General features: G+C 41.4%; 1 protein-coding gene across 7 annotated transcripts in view; it reads left to right on the top strand.

Annotated features, from left to right (window-relative positions):
• zmiz1a (zinc finger, MIZ-type containing 1a) overlaps positions 1-17,466 on the top strand; it is a 125,646-nt gene extending 108,180 nt beyond the window's left edge. For 6 of the 7 annotated variants that reach the window (XM_037782710.1, XM_037782711.1, XM_037782708.1 and 3 more), the window contains 18 exons: positions 3,939-4,074; positions 5,982-6,096; positions 6,228-6,448; positions 6,543-6,744; positions 6,877-7,158; positions 7,913-8,092; positions 8,306-8,374; positions 8,475-8,640; positions 8,744-8,885; positions 9,552-9,762; positions 9,968-10,073; positions 10,243-10,403; positions 10,493-10,560; positions 11,456-11,524; positions 11,609-11,886; positions 13,025-13,212; positions 13,696-14,028; positions 14,266-17,466. In XM_037782710.1, coding sequence (XP_037638638.1) covers positions 3,939-4,074; positions 5,982-6,096; positions 6,228-6,448; positions 6,543-6,744; positions 6,877-7,158; positions 7,913-8,092; positions 8,306-8,374; positions 8,475-8,640; positions 8,744-8,885; positions 9,552-9,762; positions 9,968-10,073; positions 10,243-10,403; positions 10,493-10,560; positions 11,456-11,524; positions 11,609-11,886; positions 13,025-13,212; positions 13,696-14,028; positions 14,266-14,373 — 3,035 coding nt within the window. In that variant the 3' untranslated portion in view covers positions 14,374-17,466. The remainder of the gene's footprint in view (positions 1-3,938; positions 4,075-5,981; positions 6,097-6,227; positions 6,449-6,542; positions 6,745-6,876; positions 7,159-7,912; positions 8,093-8,305; positions 8,375-8,474; positions 8,641-8,743; positions 8,886-9,551; positions 9,763-9,967; positions 10,074-10,242; positions 10,404-10,492; positions 10,561-11,455; positions 11,525-11,608; positions 11,887-13,024; positions 13,213-13,695; positions 14,029-14,265) is intronic. The other variant, XM_037782712.1, reaches the window with a different exon arrangement.
• The last annotated feature ends 2,717 nt before the right edge of the window (positions 17,467-20,183 follow it).

The following is a 20,183-nucleotide window of genomic DNA, read 5'->3' as shown; positions in this document are numbered from 1 at the left end:
TATGTATAAAATCGGAGTAAAAAAGAGTCACTACGCCAGTTTTTCCAAGCCAAAATCTAGCGTAACTTAGGAGCATTATTTAGCTCCATTTACAACATGCCAGTATGGTACCAATGGATTCCTTAGGTTTTCTAGCTTCTTATGATGCAAGTATCTTCACTCTAGCTTTGAAAACCGAGCCCGCTAAAACCTCCGAAACACAAAATATAGCGTCTGGGTCCGCCGGCGGGAGGTCCGATTTTTAAAGAGGTTAATTAAAAATCAATACAGCGTTTTTGGAGAATTGATGCAGTATCGCAAAACATAATATCGCGAATCTCATGTGTATCGATATTTTCTTAGTATCTTCCCATAGTAACTGTTAATATTCATGTATTTAAAGGGAACATTTCTTGCGCAGCCATGAGTGCATTTCAATGTCTCCTCTGCTTGCAGTTTAAAGGTATGAATGGTGAGATTAGCCTAGATAAACTCAATTACCGGATTTCTGTGGGATCAGCAGCGGCTTCTCTCAAACAGAGAAATGCACCTTTAAACATCTCCAAAGAGGGACGGCATGTCTGAGTAAACTATGATGTTATTTCCATGATTTAATAGACACAGACACAAATGTTGCAATTACCAAAAAATACTGCTTACACAGTAACTGCTCCTCTTTACAGGCTCCTGCAGTTGATTCAAACATTATTGTTATTGTACTGTAAGTACTGTAATAACGTATAATATTAGACTAACAGCTCCAAACTCTCAGTGCTGGAGAAGGTGCTTTCAGGCAACACTGCCACAAGCTCCTAATGTTTCATGCTGTGGCTACAATCTCTCCGCTTTCTTCACCCAACTGTAAACTGTCGTGTCAACACTTTATCAAGTAGCACTGACGTTCTGCAGAGCTGCTACTTGATCCTCTGGATATCCAGTGTTTGGGGCGAAGATAAACTCACCATTTAACATTCAAGCTGCATGCAGAGACAAAAAAAAAAATCATCCCACTCTGTGTGAGGAGAAAAATCTAACACCGTTTCCCCCAAAACTGTCTTTGATCTCGCCTGTTGCACAATTTGCTCACCACACGAACCAAAATAATTATTTTATGATGTTGTAAATCAATCTTGTACGACGGAGTATTAGGGCCACATTGAGGGGAGGAAAGAAAATCGGAGATTTTGAGAATAAAGCCGTACTATTTCAAGAAAAAAAAGTTGGAATATTATGAGAATAAAGTCATAATATTATAAAGTAGTAGTTTTATGTGTTATTTTAGAGGGGAAATAGAGCAGCGTGCCGGCTGTGTGACAATGTGGAACGTGGAGCATCTTGTGAAGTTCTACTTTAGTATAGGTTTCACAAATAATTAAATACTTTTACTAACTATATATACAAATACTTTTGTCACATCAGCACCACATTATCATAAGTATCAGGACCTTGAAAAGATTGTGCAAGAAACTGCATTTGTTCCGAAGAAAGAACCACATGGACTGGGGGAAAATTGCCTCTTTTGTATAGAAGGAAATGGCTGACAGTGGTCGACTGCAAGGCTATCGTTGGTTACGTTTGTGTGCTATTCAAAGGGGGTTTGTAGTTTCATAAGAAACAATAAGATTGGTAATCAAGAAATTACTTTTTTTTCTCGTAAAGTTATGACATTATTCTCAAAATCTCAGATTTTTTCCCCCTCAATGTGTCCCTAATAATCCATCGTAATCTTGAGATTGAGACTCTCAGGATTTGGTTCGCCATGATTCGACATGTATCATGTAACTCTTCAGTTCATCCACCTTGTTTTACACTCTGCATAGTTTTAATAAGCATTGTATAAACAACTTTTTCTACGACTGTGCACATGGAAGCCGGCGGTGTGAAGGCGGTGTGGAGTGAAAAAGGATTTAACAAAGAGCCTTTAAGTAGTTGACCTTGGCTCGTCTCCACCAGGTAGCCGTTCAAGCCTTCAGCAGAAAGAGTATGATTTAACTACACAAGGTTTTAGTGTAAATGAAACGGGAATTAATGGAAAGATGAAAGAGAGGTGTAACAATACAGAGACCTTGCTTTATATTCTCATTTTCTTTTTTTTGTTGTTGGCTCGATCGTCTGCCTTGGCTCTTGTTCTCCATTAGTGAAGTTAACAAGACGTCTTTAATAATAGCGTAGACAGGTGGATCACAATAGAGCTTCCAGTTTTCAACAAAAAAAAGCTGACTGAGAGGAATGTGGGTGTGTACAGTGTGTGAGACGGGTGTTTAACGCACAGTGAGAGGCAGCGTAGTTGTGGGTGTGTGATGGTGTTGGCAGGGGTTTTAACGCAGAGGGACTGTGAGGTGAAAACAAGGTCATGTACACTGCACTAAGCTTACTAAATATGCACGTTGCCCAGAGCGGACCCTCACTCTATTATGAATATACTTCTGGTCTTGGCAGCTTGTTAGATTTGGTGGCTCGTAGCCACACTGATATAAGTCACCACCGCTCTCTTCTCTCCGTTCGCTCTCTCTCTCTCTCAGAGTGACTCCATCACTTGTGCTTGGAGCTGATCTTTAGGTCTAAATGGTGGGTTGCCAGTTGAAGAGACAGTCCCCTTGGTGCAGAGGTGGTGATTTAGTGGGGAGATAAGCTCTCCGTAATGGCAGGGTAGAATAATTCCTCTTTAACTAGGAGGCTTGGCTCTCTCCACCCTCCAGAAGAAAATGTTTCTGCTCCTCTTCTCTTCATTCTTTGCTCTCTTTTTTCTCCCCCTCTGTCCTCTCCTTTTTCGTTTGTCTTACTAAGTAGTTACTTGTCAGATATTAATCATTCAGAAAACACGATGCATTGTTAGCTCAAGCACTTTAGACTCGGTGTGTCGCAATGCACAGGTTACAGATGGCACAGCAATTGGTTCATTTTCCCATTTACAACCATATACTTATTTTTCATTTACAAGGCTTTTTGACAGACGTTTGTTGTTTATTGCCTCGTAAATCCTCACAATGCAATGCCACTTTCAATGTCAAAGACTGCCTAAACGTCACAATTTCCTTAGGGCACAAACATTTTCAAAAACTCTACATCTTGAAACCCCGAACCTGGCAACAACAGCACTTCCTAAAAGCTGGTGTATCTGGGTCTACAAGGCTAAAAATAGCGTCTTAAATTATTTAATTATGTAGTGAACGCTGTAACCTTTCTTTGGTTTGTTTGTCGAGACAACTTTCTACAATCGAGAGGCAGCGTGTGTTTGAATAAAGCCACGCGACTCTGATCGATCCAAAAAAATGACAAGTTGATTGGCATCGGGGAAAAAAATAAGAAAATAAAATTGGCACGATACGAAAAAACAATATCTCTTCATGAAGAGGATGAGAAGGCTGCACGGTTTGATAAGTCCTTAGAGATATGAGAGGACGTGGAAAGCGTGGAGAAGAATGAAGTGGTGGTGATGGTGATGAGTGGAGGAGAGTGAAGACATCACAGTTTCTTACTTCCTACATAGATCACATCTGTAACCCCAATCGCTCCGTCTCTGTCTGCCTCTCGCGCTCCGCTTCAGCCTCTCCCTCTCTGTGGCAGAAAAACTGGGAGGTCCTTTGTGCTGTAGAGAGATTTCAGTTTATATTTTACACTGCAGGTAGAGATGATGTGATGTAACTGTTGTGAAATCCACACAGGCGGAATAATCAAAGCAGGTTTATTGAGTTAGGCTGCCCCCTGGAGGCTTTAGCAATAAACTCCAGGCTGGACGGCTCTGGACACACTGCCCTGTTGAGAGACCTGACAGGGTGAATCTCTCCATTTGAGGTTGACATTTATAAGTGTGAAGATGAAAACAAGAAATGTCCAGTTGTCGTCTACGTGATCATTACGCACACAAATGCCACATGAACAACACAGTGCAGACCCGTTGTTCATGCCGATGGGAGACTAACGCAACCTGTGCATACGTGCGTGTGTTTCCCTCGCAGCCCTGCTGTCGTCGTGGTGCGAGGAGCTGGGTCGTCTCCTCCTGCTGCGTCACCAGAAGAGCCGGCAGAACGAACCGCAAGGAAAAGTCCCCATGCAGCCCAGCATGAACAGCATGAAGCCCGGCCTCACACACAGGTCAGTGGGGAGTCTCTGAGACGTCATCCTGTCAGATGAATAAAGACCGTGCTTATCTTGCAGTAAACCCACATTCTCAATTCAGTTCAAGGTTGCTGTTTTTTCCATCTAGTGAAATTGAGCTTTGTTTTTCCTGGGGGGTCATAATGTATCCCAAAAAAGAGTAAAAAGAGGAGCATCAGCAGCATAAAATCGGTGAAGCGCAGCTGTGAATTGGCAGATATGAGTCATTGCATTTGAATAAATTAGGTTAATACTGCTGTTTCTTCTCCATTTGCTTGTTATTCCCCATTGAATGTGGTACACATCAGACACATTTGACACTTTTAATCACATTTGTATTGCACCCGTTGATACTTAGACTGATACAAGCCTGTTTGTGCCATCTGTCAGTTGTCTGTTACTGCAGGCAACAGTGAGATAAACTCCCAGTCAGCCTGACATCAATACAAAATCACAGTGCAACAGACAGCTGACATGCAACTTTTTTTTCCTCGGCAACACAAACTTCTTCTTTTTTTTTTCCCCTTGTGAGGAATAACATTACACATGAAACAGGTGAATAAACAGAGGTTAACGCAACACAAACATACTGACAGAAATAGTCTCTAAAGCTCAACAGATGAGATGAGAGTATGATTTGGGTGGGGATGGTGTGGTGTAGAGCTGCAGAGATTAATCGATGAATCAAATAATCGCCAACTATTTTGATAATTGAATAATTGGTATGAGTCATTTTTGATTCCAGCTTCTCAAATGTGAATATTTTCTGGTTTCTTTACTCCTCTATGAGAGTAAACTGAATATCTTTGAGTTGTGGACAAAACAAGAACTTTGAGGACGTCATCTTGGGCTTTGGGAAACACTGATTGACATTTTTCACTATTTTTTTTGTCACTTTATAGACCAAACAACTAATCGATTAATCGAGAAAATAATTAACATATTAATCGACAGTGAAAATAATCGTTAGTTGCAGCCCTAGTGTGGTGTCTGTGTAGATGGGTGCTGTGGGTGTGTGTAGATTCTAGATTCTTTTCATGATGTATACTCCCAAATTGTACCAAATTAATTAATTAAAGCTTACGAAAGGTTCACTTTAGTATCTTTAAGAGACGATGTAATCGACCTACCAAGACACAGAGGTATTCTGTTGTTTGGAGATGAGCCAGATTTACTTCGAGTGTAGCTGAGGTGATCTGGGGTGGAGGGACAGACCGGCAGGGAAAAGAGAGAGCTGTGAAGTAATGTTTCTGGAGAACATTGTGTGCTCAGGCCTCTCTCAAAGAAGAAGAAGAAGAAAGCCCGGAGTTAGCCAACAGTCCTGTTTGCCTCTGCTGAGGATCTTGGGATAATGTTGTGCCTTTGTGAGGAAATATTGAACAAGTCGTCCGTTCCAAGAGCTAACCTCTGAGCGAAAACAAGCCGCTCTCCAAAAACAGCAGATCCTTCCCACTCCACTGGCCACTTGCCTCTCCCCATGAGGATTCAGCTTGTTTATCATATGTAACACACTCTCATATTTTGCCCCGATATTTGTTTTAAATTTGAATGTTAAACATTCCAGCTCTCCCCATCCACATCCAAAGACTTTTCAACAACTCCCAAAAAATAATTTAATCATATTTAGCATTGCTGGTTTGTGTGGGCATGCAACTCCTCATCGGCTCATTTGGAGAGTTTTACTCATGTGCGGCCATTAGCAGATATCCTGGCTGGAAACATGTTTTGAAATTGTACGCCAAACGTTTCAAATTGCCTAACATTTTGGCAAGGGGAATTCCCAAATTATTCACATTTCTGGACGGACCTGCAACTCTGTCGGCTTTCCATTGGCTCTCTTCTTGTCCGATCGAAACTTCCAGTGACATCAGGCTCATGTTTTTGTGTTTTAATCTACCTTCCAGTGATGGATCCTTTCCCTATGACTCTGTCCCCTGGCAACAAAACACCAACCAGCCCCCTGGGGCATTGTCTGTGGTTACAACAGTGTGGGGCGTGACCAACACGTCACAGAGTCAGGTATGTCCATGCATGAGCAGCATCCAGTCCGTACTTATTCTACGTTCTGACACACAATCTGAGGTTTGTCTGCTTTGTTTATTTTACAAAACCTAATGGATGAATTATCTTCCTGTATCTGTTAAATCCAGGTGCTAGGCAACCCAATGGCGAATAGCAATAACCCCATGAATCCTGGAGGTAACCCTATGGGATCGGGTATGTCCTCCAGCCCAGCAGGGCTCAACTCACCCCAGTTCAACGCTCAGCAGCAACAGTTTCCAAACAAAGGAGGCTCCAACCAGACGTACATGCAGCAGGGTATGTACGGCAGGCCCGGCTACCCTGGAGGTCCTGGGGGATACAGTGGGAGGTAAGAGACTGGATACGACTCTCTCTCTTTAAAAAGCAATAAAACGTACCATAATGCTTAAAACATGCGTTCTGTGTTTTTTTTTTTTTTACAGTTACTCTGGAGGCCCAAACCCTCCTCAAGGAGGTATGGGATTGACCTCCCACTCACGTCCTACTGGTGACTTCACTCAGCCAGCCGCCGCTGCTGCAGCTGCTGCCGTCGCCGCCGCCGCTGCTACGGCAACGGCCACGGCAACGGCCACGGTGGCAGCTATGCAGGAAACCCAGAATAAAGATATGAACCAGTATGGACAGGTACAGTACACACCTACTAACAGATGTTTACAGCTGTAACCACCAAATAGGCTCTAACATACAGAAATCTATCATCCAGCCACCTGCTGGAGACCCAATATAATCACATTAAACCTTCTGTTTTGCCTCCAGATGTGTTCTTCGTTCCAAATGGGCCCCACGCAGACCTACAATAGCCAGTTCATGAACCAGCCAGGCCCACGAGGCCCCCCCGGAGGTATGAATCCAGCCAGTATGGGATCAGCCATGAACAACCCCAACATGAGTGGACCTCCCATGGGCATGAACCAGGCTCGAACCCCAGGCATGGTGCCTTTTGGAGCTCACGGCCAAAGGATGCCTCAGCAAGGGTATCCCGGAGGACCTCGACCGGGCATGCCCATGCAGGGGATGAAGAGACCATATCCTGGGGAGGTGAGTGGAAAGATCTGATGGTTTAAACTATCTGGAGCATTATGGTCTCTATTTTTCCTGCAGGCTCACAGACAACACTCGGCCAAACACAGTTTCTTAAGTTTTTGCGTCTGTGCCTGTTTGGTAATTTCCTGGCACCATACGGACATGACAAAAAAAATTCCCCAAACCTTATTTTGCATTTGTTTGTTTAAAGACACGAGGACTGTTTCATTTATGAAACTGATATTCTGCAAATAGAGGCGGGGAATAACAACAGCTCCGATTGCGGAAGTGAATTTCCCATTCATTTACTCCATTGACGTTTTAAGAAAATCCTTTCATACGAGATAAATCGTGACGATAAAACATTTGATTTGGAGCAAAAAAACATGAAAAAATGCAGAGTACAAGACTGTGTACATAATTATTCTAAGAGTGAAGGAAGTACTCCCATAAATCATTGCGAATGCCGACTGGCCGCCTCTGGAGCTCCTAAAAAACTATCTAAAATGAAGACAGATTCAGCAACTGCATGCCTTATTTCTCGCCATAAATGTTTTTAGAAACACATTCCGGTGAACTATTTTAGTAATATAAGAGATAGTTTCAAAGTTTCAAGTTTCAAATTTGCTGGTCACGCCCATTTGTGTTTGCGCCTGGAGATTTTGCTTGTTTGCATTTGCGCCCTATTCCAGAAAAATAGAGCCCAACGTGTCTTATAGCACCTAAAACATGTGTCTAACGTTTTTTACTTTAACTTTCTCTCGTCCAGGCGAGTTACGGCGGTCAGCAGTACGGGCCGAACAGTCAGTTCCCGCCACAGCAGGGGCAGTACCCCACGACAAACGCCTCCAGGCCGCTGCCGTCTCCGAACTACCCCGGCCAGAGGATGCCAGGGCAGCAGGGCCAAGGACAGTACCCACCTGGCATGCCCATGGGCCAGTACTACAAGGTCTGTTATGCCACACTATTCATCCATCCATTTTCTACAGCAAATAACTCCTACTCAGGGTCAGAAGGGAGGCTGGAGCCCTTCCCAGCATGCACTGTTCAAAAGGCAGTGACAGACAGATCCCTGGTCATATTTATAGCACATTTTGGAACAAACTACATGGTTTATGCCTGGAGCTATATCAAATTTATATTGCTCTTTATTCCCTCACAGCAAGAGCCCTTCAACGGTCAGAGCACCAACTTCTCTGGAGGCGGATACTCCTACGGCCAAGGCAACGGGGTATGTTTTCAGTAAGACTTTGTGCTAAGTTTGACCCAGTCATGTATGTGAAATGAGCTTTACAGATGTTTTCATTATTGCACTTTCCTGCCTTTTACAGCCCCCGAGGCCCGTTAACTACCCCCACTCCCCGGTCCCTGGAAACCCCACACCCCCTATGACCCCAGGAAGTAGTATTCCTCCGTACCTGTCGCCAAACCAGGATGTGAAGCCCCCGTTTCCACCCGACATGAAACCAAATATGACAGCACTACCGCCCCCTCCATGTGAGTACCCCAGCAGTTCTTAAACAAATGGTTGCTTTTATCCTCATTTTATTTCATCTTGTGCGCATTGTGTGATTTAACCACAAGTTTTCTTCTCTCCCAGCTAACCCCAATGATGAGCTGCGGCTGACGTTCCCAGTCAGGGACGGAGTGGTGCTGGAGCCGTTCCGCTTGGAGCACAACCTGGCCGTCAGTAACCACGTCTTCCACCTTCGACCCTCCGTCCACCAGACCCTCATGTGGAGGTAGGACCACCACACACGCCTCGGCTTCCATTATTATTTGCAGCCTGCACCGCAATCACAGAAAGTTCCTGCAATAAAGCAGCTTTCAATAAATTGTATTAAAGGGGACCTATTGTGCTTTTGTGCTTTTTCCCTTCCCTTTAGTGGGTTATAGAGGTTATTTTGTGCATGTGAAAGTTCAGCAAAGTTACAAAGCCCAAAGTCCACACCAAAGGGAGTTACTCTCCCCCACAGAAACACTGCTCCTGAACTGCCTGAAACGCCTTGATTGAAATCCCACCTTTTCTTCCGTAACGTGGTGATGTCACCAAGTAACACATTTTGCCTAGTGGCTAGTTTGGCACGCCCTCAAACAAAGCTAGTTAGAGCGGAGCTGGAGCGGAGCCAAAAAGTTAGGTTCGGTTGACAACAACAGTGGGCTGGCTGACCAATCAGAGTAGACTGGGCAGAGCATTTCAGACAGGGTGCCGGTATGAGAAAAGTAAAGCGTTTTCTAGTAGAATCACAAAATACAAGTATGCACCTGAAAATATGCATAATAGGTCCTCTTTAAGCTAAACACTCGTTTTAAGCTAAATGCTCATAAATACATAATCTGTTGTTGTTCTTTGTTTTTTCTGAAGCATATCACTAACCACTGACTCTGTGGTCCTATTACTCCCAAAGGTCAGACCTTGAGCTCCAGTTTAAGTGCTACCATCACGAAGACAGGCAGATGAACACCAACTGGCCCGCCTCCGTCCAGGTCAGCGTCAACGCAACGCCCCTCACCATCGAGAGGGGGGACAACAAAACCTCCCACAAACCTCTGCACCTGAAACATGTATGCCAACCCGGGAGGAACACCATCCAGATCACAGTCACCGCCTGCTGTTGTGTGAGTACAGCTACTACTACTAACAGTGCAGTACAGAAATGTGATTATTTAATTCAACAGAAAGATCAGCTGGGATGATTTTCACAATATGAAAATATACTAATACTATACTAATAACATGATTTAACTTAGTATATGTTATTGCGCTCATTAGACTTTCTGTTTGATTTTCTGTTTATTTCCATGTCCTTGTGTTGCTTTGCAGTCCCACCTGTTTGTGCTGCAGCTGGTCCACAGGCCATCTGTGCGATCCGTCCTCCAGGGGCTCCTGAAGAAAAGACTCCTTCCTGCAGAACACTGCATCACCAAGGGTACGGCTCATTTTGTCTCCTAGCGTAGTTAATATGCATAAGTACATCTTAATTACACAAGCTCACACCTGTTTCTCTTTACGGTGCGCTTTAAAACAGGTATTGAAGTACACCTGCAACTGTTTACAAAGTAATACCTTCCCTCTGAAACGCTCTCTCTCTTTTTCAGTGAAGAGGAACTTCAGCAGCGTGGCGGCCTCGACAGGCAGCACCACTCTCAATGGGGAAGACGGCGTGGAGCAGACGGCCATTAAAGTGTCGCTGAAATGTCCCATTACCTTCCGACGCATCCAGCTACCGGCGCGAGGGCACGACTGCAAACATGTCCAGGTTTGTTCAGATTCACAGAGGCGTTGAAAGTTAATTGTGAATGGCAGAAGATGATTCTAAATGAGCATTTGTAATGTTTTTCTCCGTAGTGCTTTGATCTGGAGTCCTACTTACAGCTCAACTGTGAGAGGGGGACATGGAGGTGTCCTGTGTGCAAGTAAGTGAAGAGCTTTTTTTGTTTTTGTCTTTTCTGGGTGGGGAAAAATGGGATTACTAAAGGCCTTTACACATCAGGGGCGTGACAATTAAACGGCACGAAAATGCGATATACTCAACTGTGATTATTACACTGTATGTCTAGGGCTTTTATTGTGAAAGGTAAGAACGGAAGGAGTGGATCTGGTATGGTTTTCAAGGTTGAAAGGAGTATTAAAGATTGTCGTTTGCCGTCTGGTTCGGACTATGGAGCCTCCATCTGTGCGTTCTAATACCTATACTACCATACTATTTAGTACTCCAGAAAAAGATTTAGTATGTCCCAATACATTTAAAGTCAAATGCAGTATGCCAAAAATACCAGGATGTCCTACTACATCCGGTCGCATTTTGCAGTATGCAAGCTAGCATGCTTTTCTGGCTTTTCTGACCCACAATCCTCTGCGTAGCGGATATATGAGCAAAAGGGTCAAAGTTCAAGGCGAAACGGTATGGCAAAGTAGCATGTCCCAATAGTCTGCATACTGCATGCAACAGTACGTACTTTTTAAGGGCAGTTGCAGTACGTACTAAATCTTAGGGAAAAAAGGATGCGATTTGGAACATAGCCGTTTTGTTGTTACATAAATGTAGCTGCAACTGAACCCTTTCCGCACAACGTGATTGGTTGATGCCTTTATTTGCGGTGCAAAGGAAAAATTGACCTCATTAAAAAAAAAATGACAACGCCTTTTTCGTCACATAATATTTGCGTTCTTGTACTCGTGACAAAAACAGTTACAAAAATATATTGAAGTGTGAATTAATGCATGAAAAAAAACACCCCAGTGTGTAAAGGCCTTCATAAGGAATGCCTCTAATTGATTATATCTAATGGTTTTTTTTTCTCCTTTCAGTAAAACGGCATTGTTAGAAGGTCTGGAGGTGGACCAGTACATGTGGGGAATCCTCAACGCCATCCAAAAGTAAGTTTTTCTCTTTCTTCGGCTAAATCAACAACTTGGAGTTCATTGTTTCAGATTTAAACATACTGATTTCTCCTTTAACAGTTCAGAGTTTGAAGAGGTCACTATAGACCCGACATGTAGCTGGCGACCTGTCCCCATTAAATCTGAGCTACACATCAAAGAAGACCCTGACGGACCGCTCGCCAAGCGCTTTAAGACCATGAGCCCCAGTCAGATGACCATGCCCAACGTGATGGAGATGATCGCCCAGCTAGGGCCTGGCACAGGACCCGGACCTGGCCCCTTACTAGGTCCCAGCCCCTACCCGCCACACCCTAGTCAACATCCCAGCGGCAACGGGGGAGATTACCCCGGAGCAGGTAAAGAACAGCAGCCATGGCCCGACTGCGTAGATCAATAACAGGATAGTCAGCTCATTTGTTGGAAAAGTGAGCTGTTTTTGCTCTTTATAGCAGAAAACCACTGATGTGTCTCTAGTGCATTAAACAAAGAAAAAAGCCCCAAGGAGAGTTTTGTGCTGAACCTGTTTTAAAATGTTGTAAGCTCTGATAAATGTTTCATAACAGTAAAAAAAGTGGAACGTGAATATCCCCTTATGTAACTACTTTTGAAAAATAAACTTTTTGCAACAGTAATGCCTGGTTCAGACTACACCATATCTTTGTTGGTTACGATGGTCACTATGTCAGATTAGACGACTGAGAGTCATAAAGTCTTGTTGTTAGAGGCATGACGGACTATACGTAGGTCCTCGACCAATCATCGCTGGTCGTCTTTCACGACGTACGTGATGTCATCAGGAAGGAAGCTTGATGCTAATGGTAGTACTCACCAGTTTGCTGAAGTGCCTCTCCTATTTTGCTATAATCAAGCTGATATTGAGTAGTCTGAACTGGAGGGATGCACCTATACCGATACCAGATTGGATACTTATTCAAATAGCTGGATCGGGTATCGGTGACAATGGGGCCGACCTATTCAATTCAATTCATGAATGTTCATATACTATACATATTATATACTGGAATTTGAATCCCTGTTCACATTTTGACCAATTTGTTTCTGCATTAAAAAGGTTTACACTTGAATTGTAATTCCTGTTAATTTTGAAGACTTTTTTTGCCAAGTTGTTGATGTACAGTTTATCATTTTAATGATAAATAACAATTCAGTAAATTGATATCCATGTATATATTTGTTACATTTTGTTTAACAAAGCTTGGAAAGCAATGTTTAAGTCGAGCCTGATGTTGTCTTACACATAAAAGAATGATCCGAGTCTCTTCTACACAGTGAGGCATACAGCTTCTTAATTAAACACTGGTATCAGATCAGCACTCGGTATCGGCAGATACCTAAAGCCCAGGCATCGCTATTGGTACCGGGACTGAAAAAGTCGGATCGGTGCATCCCTATCCATGAGGATTCATCAGACAAGTGGGACAAGGCCAAACTGCAGTTTGACAAAGGTGTTTTTTTTTTTTTTTGTCCTTGAAGGCAACAGTTACCACAGCCAAGTGAGCTTTGACTTCCCTCACGGGAACCCCTCTGGTGGAGGTGGAGGAGGAGGAGGAGGTCCCCCTATGAGTGACTTCATCCACGGCCCTCAGCTCTCCCACCCCCCGGATGGTCCTGGCGGTCTCCTCTCCCAAGACAAGCCCCTTAACCACGGCATGAATGATGCAGTAAGTAGGGACGACTTCCAGGGCTGCTTGCTCTCCCGTTCCATTATAATAATAAAGTAGCTTTATGGGAACATTATACAATCTAGTAAATTAGGATTATGTTCGGTCTGACTTTTAGGTTTTACGTCTCTTATTTATCTACTGCTAAGTTATGTTGTGCTACAAAGAGCTCAGATTTGTTATCAGAACAAGGTGCAGTCGTGCCTCTAGCCAGCATGTGTGCTCAGTCATGCTCACATGCTCACGTCGCCATATAACGTTGCAGCTGTACATGTCTGCTGATCACACAGCTTCCATTTAGAAGGCCTGTTCCATATTATTCACGCTGGAACTCATTTCGCTTCTTTTCCTCTCTTTCTTCCCACGCATCCCCCCCTCCCTCCTTCCCTAACACTCTTCCTGTGTCCTCCTCCTTTATTTTTCACTCTCCGTCTCTTTCTCTCTCTCGCTTTCTGTCTCCCTTCCTCCCTCTCGCACCTGCAGATGTCCCATACCGATCAGTCCCATAACTCCATGCAGCAGAGCTTGCATGCGTCTCCCCACCCCGGCAGCCAATCAGGGCCGCCCTTACATCACAGTGGCCAGTCAGGGCAGCCCTTGCATCACAGTGGCCAACCATCGCAGCCGCCTCGCCAGCAGTTGCAGCCTCAGCCGCAGCCTCATCATCAGCAGCAGCAGCAGCAGCAGCAGCAGCATCAGCAGCAGCAGCAGCAGCAGCAGCAGCAGCAGCAACCTGGGCACAACAGTCACCCTCACAGCGATCTGAACTTTAACCCCTCCTCAGATGGCCAGGATATGCCCGAACCCTCCCTGGATGTAAGTGTGCCCGCCCCTGGGCACCCTAAGCTTACCTGTTAACAGCTAACATTGTCTGCTGCAGCTGCTTTCATCTCTTTGCTGTTTGTGTTTGACTTTCAATTTGCTTTCTGTTTGTGTGTACACTGGCTTCAACAGCATGAATCAAAGTCAGCCAGCATCTAGAAGATAAATATGTTTTCAGGTTATTTAGCCTCGCCACTCATTGTCTTTTTCTTCCTGCCTTTTTCTCCACAGCTGCTTCCAGAGCTGGCCAACCCAGACGAGCTACTATCATACCTGGACCCTCCCGACCTTCCCGCCAACAGCAACGACGACCTTCTCTCCCTCTTCGAGAACAACTAGCCTCTCACCTCTGATACCCCCACCCCATAGAAACCCTCCCGCATCTACAGGAGTCGTGACGTGTTTGACTGTCCGTCCACAGACACCTCAACCGACCTCCTATCGATACTTCAAGCGGCTTCCTGTGCTCACGCGCGCACACACACATACACAGTCTATCAACGGATTAACGTGTGGCATAGGAGCACGGCTGAAAAAAAAAAAAGAGGCGCCTGTAACGGGAACTCCGAGGGAGAGAGAGCAGGAACGCCGCTCATCCCCTCGCGCACTCCCTTTTATTTCTTTCCTCGTGTAAAGATTCCACGCACCAGTTCCACCGCCTCGGACTCGAGAAAACACACCATTTACAGCCATGTTGGCGGGCACTAAAGTGATATTATATATATATACATATATGATATTTGTGACTTTTAAAACTGAAAACTGTGCAGCTATAATCATCATGTGTAAACAACACGGAGGAGACAGGAAAAGTGTTGTTAGCTTTGTTTTTTTTTGTTTTTTAATTATGATTTTCTTTTTGTGAAAAAAAAAAACATTGTCTTGTTAGAGTGTTTTTATCCGATCTGAAATGTGTTCTTCCAAAACTTTGGCACATGCCATCACACCCTTTGATCCCCAGACTTCTCAGTGTGTGTGTGTGTGTGTGTGTGTGTGTGTGTGTGTGTGTGTGAGTGTGTGTGTGTGACAGTTGAATAACTGGAACTCATCAGAATCGGAGCACTGAAAGGACGAGCTAAAACGTCCTTGAGTGTCAACAGAGGAAAAGAGCGCACATTGTGCAATTTAGTGTGTGTGAGTGTGTGTGTATATACGTATGTGTGTGTATGTTTACGTGTCCTCATCGGTTTGCCTGCGAGCGTGTGTGAAAGACAGCGGGTGGAGAAAGTTGGAGACAGAGGAGGGAAGAAAAATATTGAACAGAAGAAAGATAAAACAATCCACTTTACGAGCTGTCTCCGCGCTTTTCCTCCCGTCTGCGGTCGTCCTCGTGTATTTATTGTAGTGTTTCGCTCTTCCTCATCAAATTCAGCACCATTTTGTTCACAAGTGCATGTGTGCCAACGGCTCCTGTTGTCTTTGTCCAGCCTAAACGTGCTTGATCAAATCTCTCTGTCTTTATATTTATTATTTTATTTCAAATTCATCAGTTTTTTTTTTTTTAATTGTCGTCCTTTTTTTTTTTTTTTTTTAAATGTGTTTTATTTTCGTCCCTCATTGAATCAGATTCACATCACCAAAGTTGTCCTATGCTTTTTGTAAAAGGGGTTGGGCCTGGATATTATGTTGCTGCAAGAGCAGGATTTCAACAGAAGTTTTTAAAATCACTGTGTTTTATAGAAACGTCTGTGTGATTGTTCTGATCTTTCCTTTTGTTGTTTTGTTACCTGCATCTTTTTTTGGGGGAAAAAAAAACATCCTGCATGATCCAACAGTGTTTCCAGAGCTGTTGTATATACCCATTGTGAATACTTTGTGACTGTACAGTACTGTACCACCTATCTATTACTGGCAACTACATGGTACTGTATGTCTGTCAAAGACTACGCACACTCACACACACTCATAGAATCCCTTTTAACCAGTCCAATATTGTAATTGATCCAAATGCACTCTCACTAGCCTCGTGTTGAGTACCTGTTTATTGTTTTCCATTACAAGTGAAAAGGAATATTCAAATTGCTCAGCAGGCAAGTCGTACGAGTTACTTTTGTTTTTATGTATAAGAATTGGTCAGCTTTAAATTAGTTGTTTTTTTCTGTCTAAAAGATTGTTAATGCAGCTTAGAGGTCCAAATTTCTCCAAAAAAATGATATCATTGGAACAAGTGACCTCGCCCTCTTTATTTAAAGTGAGAATGTGCAAAAATGTCCTCTGGAATGAGTTTTTTATAACCACACCTTGCAAAAATGTGTGAATTGTGTATTTTCATCACATTTGATATTGTTTTTAAGTTATTATTTTTTTTTTGTCCAGTGTTTTTAAGTCTAATTTGGTTTACACGGTTTTATGCAGTACAGTCAATGAATTTAAAAGATACTGTATGTTGTCGGACAAAAGTTCCCCCATTTTGAGATTTGTAATCCGTTTGAAGAACCAAATATGGCTTTACTGATCGTCAAATCTGATCGCCTGCATATAACACAGTTGAAGGATCAGACGTTGTTCGTGTTTGTTTATATGTTTGTTAAAGACAATGCACTGCCGCGTCGGGATGTTTTATTTCCCTACACAGTGTGTAACTGTAACTGCAACCTTTCACAGAATCACGTCGAGTAAATTTGACACAAATTGTACTGTCTGATTGCAGACGTCGAGGAAATTGAGTTGAGGATTTAAAAGAGAATGCAATTAATGTTGTAAAATGGATTTTGGGGGAGACCTCCTGTTTGCATTACAAGGGGAGGCTGTGGCAGAGGGTTGGGGATGTAAGGGATACGTGTATATAATGTAAATGACAAATAGAGACACGTTAACAGAAATGTATTCATTTTCTCCAGGGGGAGTGTGCATAGTGTATTTAGAATTTGTAAAGCTTGCATCCTCCTGTCAGACATTGAATTGGCAAAATGAGTCTGCGTTCGATTGTGCAGACCTCTCTAACCACGCCTGTTCATTTATGGAAGATACTTTATGTGCCCCTCCACGTGGGGTTTCCAAGAAAAAAATACATTTTTTTCCTTTGTGTAATATTAAACTTCTGTGTATTTCTCTATTACCTGCGTACTTTATAAAGGTGCTACAAAATTATTCAAACCTTTTGAGGTAGAATTGGGACTTGGAGATATTGAGCTTTTAGTGGCTCTTTAAGGGTTGTTTCCAAATTTACAGTTTGTAAAAACAATTTTGTCAAATTTATAATTTTTATGCAATTTGGCTAAATCTTTATCTGCTATAAAGGTACAATCTGAAGTGATTGGCGCAACAGGTGGCAGTTGTCTCTTTGGTTTTGTACATCCTATGTACAATCATTTCATATTCTAAACTGGTCAGAAAAAACATTGTGATTTTTAGTCTTGCAAATCTGTATGTAGTTAGATGACGTGACATCCTAATATTTATCTAATAAATATGTATTCAGATGAAACACAATTAATGGCCTTTTGCGTCTTTTGACATGCAAAGTGCAACCAGCGTATATTAAACCATTACATGTTCCACAAAAAGATCATTTTGTGATACATAAACTCAATACTAAACTATACATATCATTTTAAAGTGATTACACATGTTAATTGTGTGTTTTTACAGGCTGGAATAGCACAGAATAACCAATTATAGGCCTTTTTCCACTGAGAACATTTTGACTTGTCACAGAAGGAAAATCACAGGTGTAAATGATCAAATGAATTATGGCTGCTTCGGTTTCAGGGTATTGTGCTGGTATTATTAATTAGTTATTACATAACGCCTGAGCTGCTTTCCTACTATGACAGGTCAAAATGTCTGCTGTAAAAAGGGTCTATTTCTCCACATTAACAATTAGTTAATTCATAAGCTATTAGTAAAAAGGGCATTATTCAATATAATAAAGAAACAAGTTATTCTGTGAGCTGAAATAAATACTGAAAGAAGAGATTGATTCAATTACTGTAGCAAATAATTATCCTTTTTCAATTAACTAGTGAGTCACAGATTGAAGCTTTAATAGCTAGCACATTTGTGATTGATCCAAGTAGCTTTAAGTGTTCCAGACAAACAAAACATGAGCTTACGTACTCTTATTTTATGGCTGAATCAGTTCAATGCACCTGAGATCAGAATACTGTCACTGATGACAAAGATAAGATAAAATATTGTTGTGTTTTTGGGAAAGCACGATCAAAGCTAAATTGGACTTTGTGTTAATTTTGAGATTAACAGATTTATTAAATTAATTTAAATTAATTTTCATCATGCCCCTCGTGTAGTGATATATAGTTTCACTTACAGCATGACCACTTTACAGGGGAATAATAAAGTTGAAAACACTTCAGACAAACCATTACCAACCCTGTACCTGGACAGACATGAATGCAGGAAGGTTTAGCACAGCCAAATGAGCATTCAAATGATTCAGTATATGTCATCGCAGTGAATAGTTTAAAACAGGAAAACAGCGATGCAAATCACACAAATGCAAAATTTATATCAGAATGGAAAAGTTCCTTTTCTGTGCCCACTCCTTAAAATGTAAATATGACTGGTAGATACTGCTGGCATTGTAAATTTGCAAATGCTATCAATCATCCTGAATAGAGTACATGTTAATACAGCTGATTAACTATGTCATCCCCATCATCATTTTTATCTTTTTTGTGGAACAACAACAATTTAACACAAGTAAGATGTTACTCAAGATTATTTGCAGACAAAATATAAATAAATAAAAACACTTAAATATTAGTCCACATTGTAGGATTCTTTGCAAAATCAGGTTTTGTTTCCCCTTCATAGATTTGAAAAGCTTAAGTTTTCCATAAACCCAGTTAAAGTTGGGCTTAAAGGTTCAGTATTTAACCTTGGAAACAGCAATTTGAGAGAATGATTCTCATACAAGTGTTTCAGAAGCTTTCAACCACATCGCCTGGTCTTCCTCAGCGGATAGAGTTGCTCAGTTGTCAGATTTTTTTATTTTTTTTAATTATTTTTTATTAGGCCTAGCTCAATGAAAAATATATAAAACAAGACAGGGAATTAGTATAGAAAGATGAAGGATGTAGAATTCAATCAACAATGGTGGAAATGATGCAACACAGACACAAACCGTAAACAATAGAGGTACCATTATACTGAAAATCAAGCGACCAAAAAATAAAACAAGCCACAAAAAAAAGACATGGAGATGGTTTAGTTGTTATCACGTCATATGATAACTGACTGATACATTTTGACAAACTCAGACACCTAGAAAGTGGACCTTTTTTTTCCATACTTTATTTTTAAAGTTCAGTATAGCAGTTACATAAACATGTTCACATTTTTCATTACAAAAAATTCAGCAAATATATTTTACAGTATAAAAATAAATTATTTTTACAACAAATAAAATGTAAGGAAAGGAAAAGATGAATAAAAACAAAACAAAAACAACAAAAACAAAAAACAATCGGGGTCAGTTAAACAATTGGAATAAATGTGAAATGTCTAAACAATCTAATTGCCAATTTAGAATTTTTGAGTTTTAAGTTTTCAATCACAGTGAAATATGTTTTAAAATCAGTATCTTTAAAAGTATAAAAGGAGATTCTTTTTTTTTAAGCCATATCATTATATGGATATAATATTTTGCTAAAATATTAATCAAATGAATTCTGTAAATTTAATCTGCCTAAAAACTGGGATTGTTAAAAGTGAGTAATATCTTAATCTCTGTTAGTGTGATATCTTTTTACAAATGTTTTGGTAGGAAAAGATGAATAAAAACAAAACAAAAACAACAAAAAACAATCGGGGTCTGTTAAACAATTTAAATAAATTTGAAATGTCTAAATAGTTTTTGCCAATTTAGAATTTTTGAGTTTTAAGTTTTCAATCACAGTCAAATATGTTTTAAAATCAGTATCTTTAAAAGTATAAAAGGAGGTTATTTTTTTTTAAGCCATATCATTTTATGGATATAATATTTTGCTAAGATATTAATCAAATTAATTATGTAAAAAAACTGGGATTGTTAAAAGTGAGTAATATCTCAATCTTTGTTAGTATACCATATTTTTATAAAAATGTTTTGAGAAGGTTTTCTGTAAATTAAACCAAACAGAGGTAGCATGAAGAGAATAGAAAGTTGAGCTTGTATGAGTTGTTTTTACATCCGGGACCTCCCGCCT

This window comes from Sebastes umbrosus, chromosome 10 (genome assembly GCF_015220745.1).
Source record: "Sebastes umbrosus isolate fSebUmb1 chromosome 10, fSebUmb1.pri, whole genome shotgun sequence".
NCBI lineage: Eukaryota > Metazoa > Chordata > Actinopteri > Perciformes > Sebastidae > Sebastes > Sebastes umbrosus.
The sequence above is the reverse complement of the archived record's forward strand: the minus strand, read 5'-3'. Positions and strand labels throughout refer to the sequence as shown.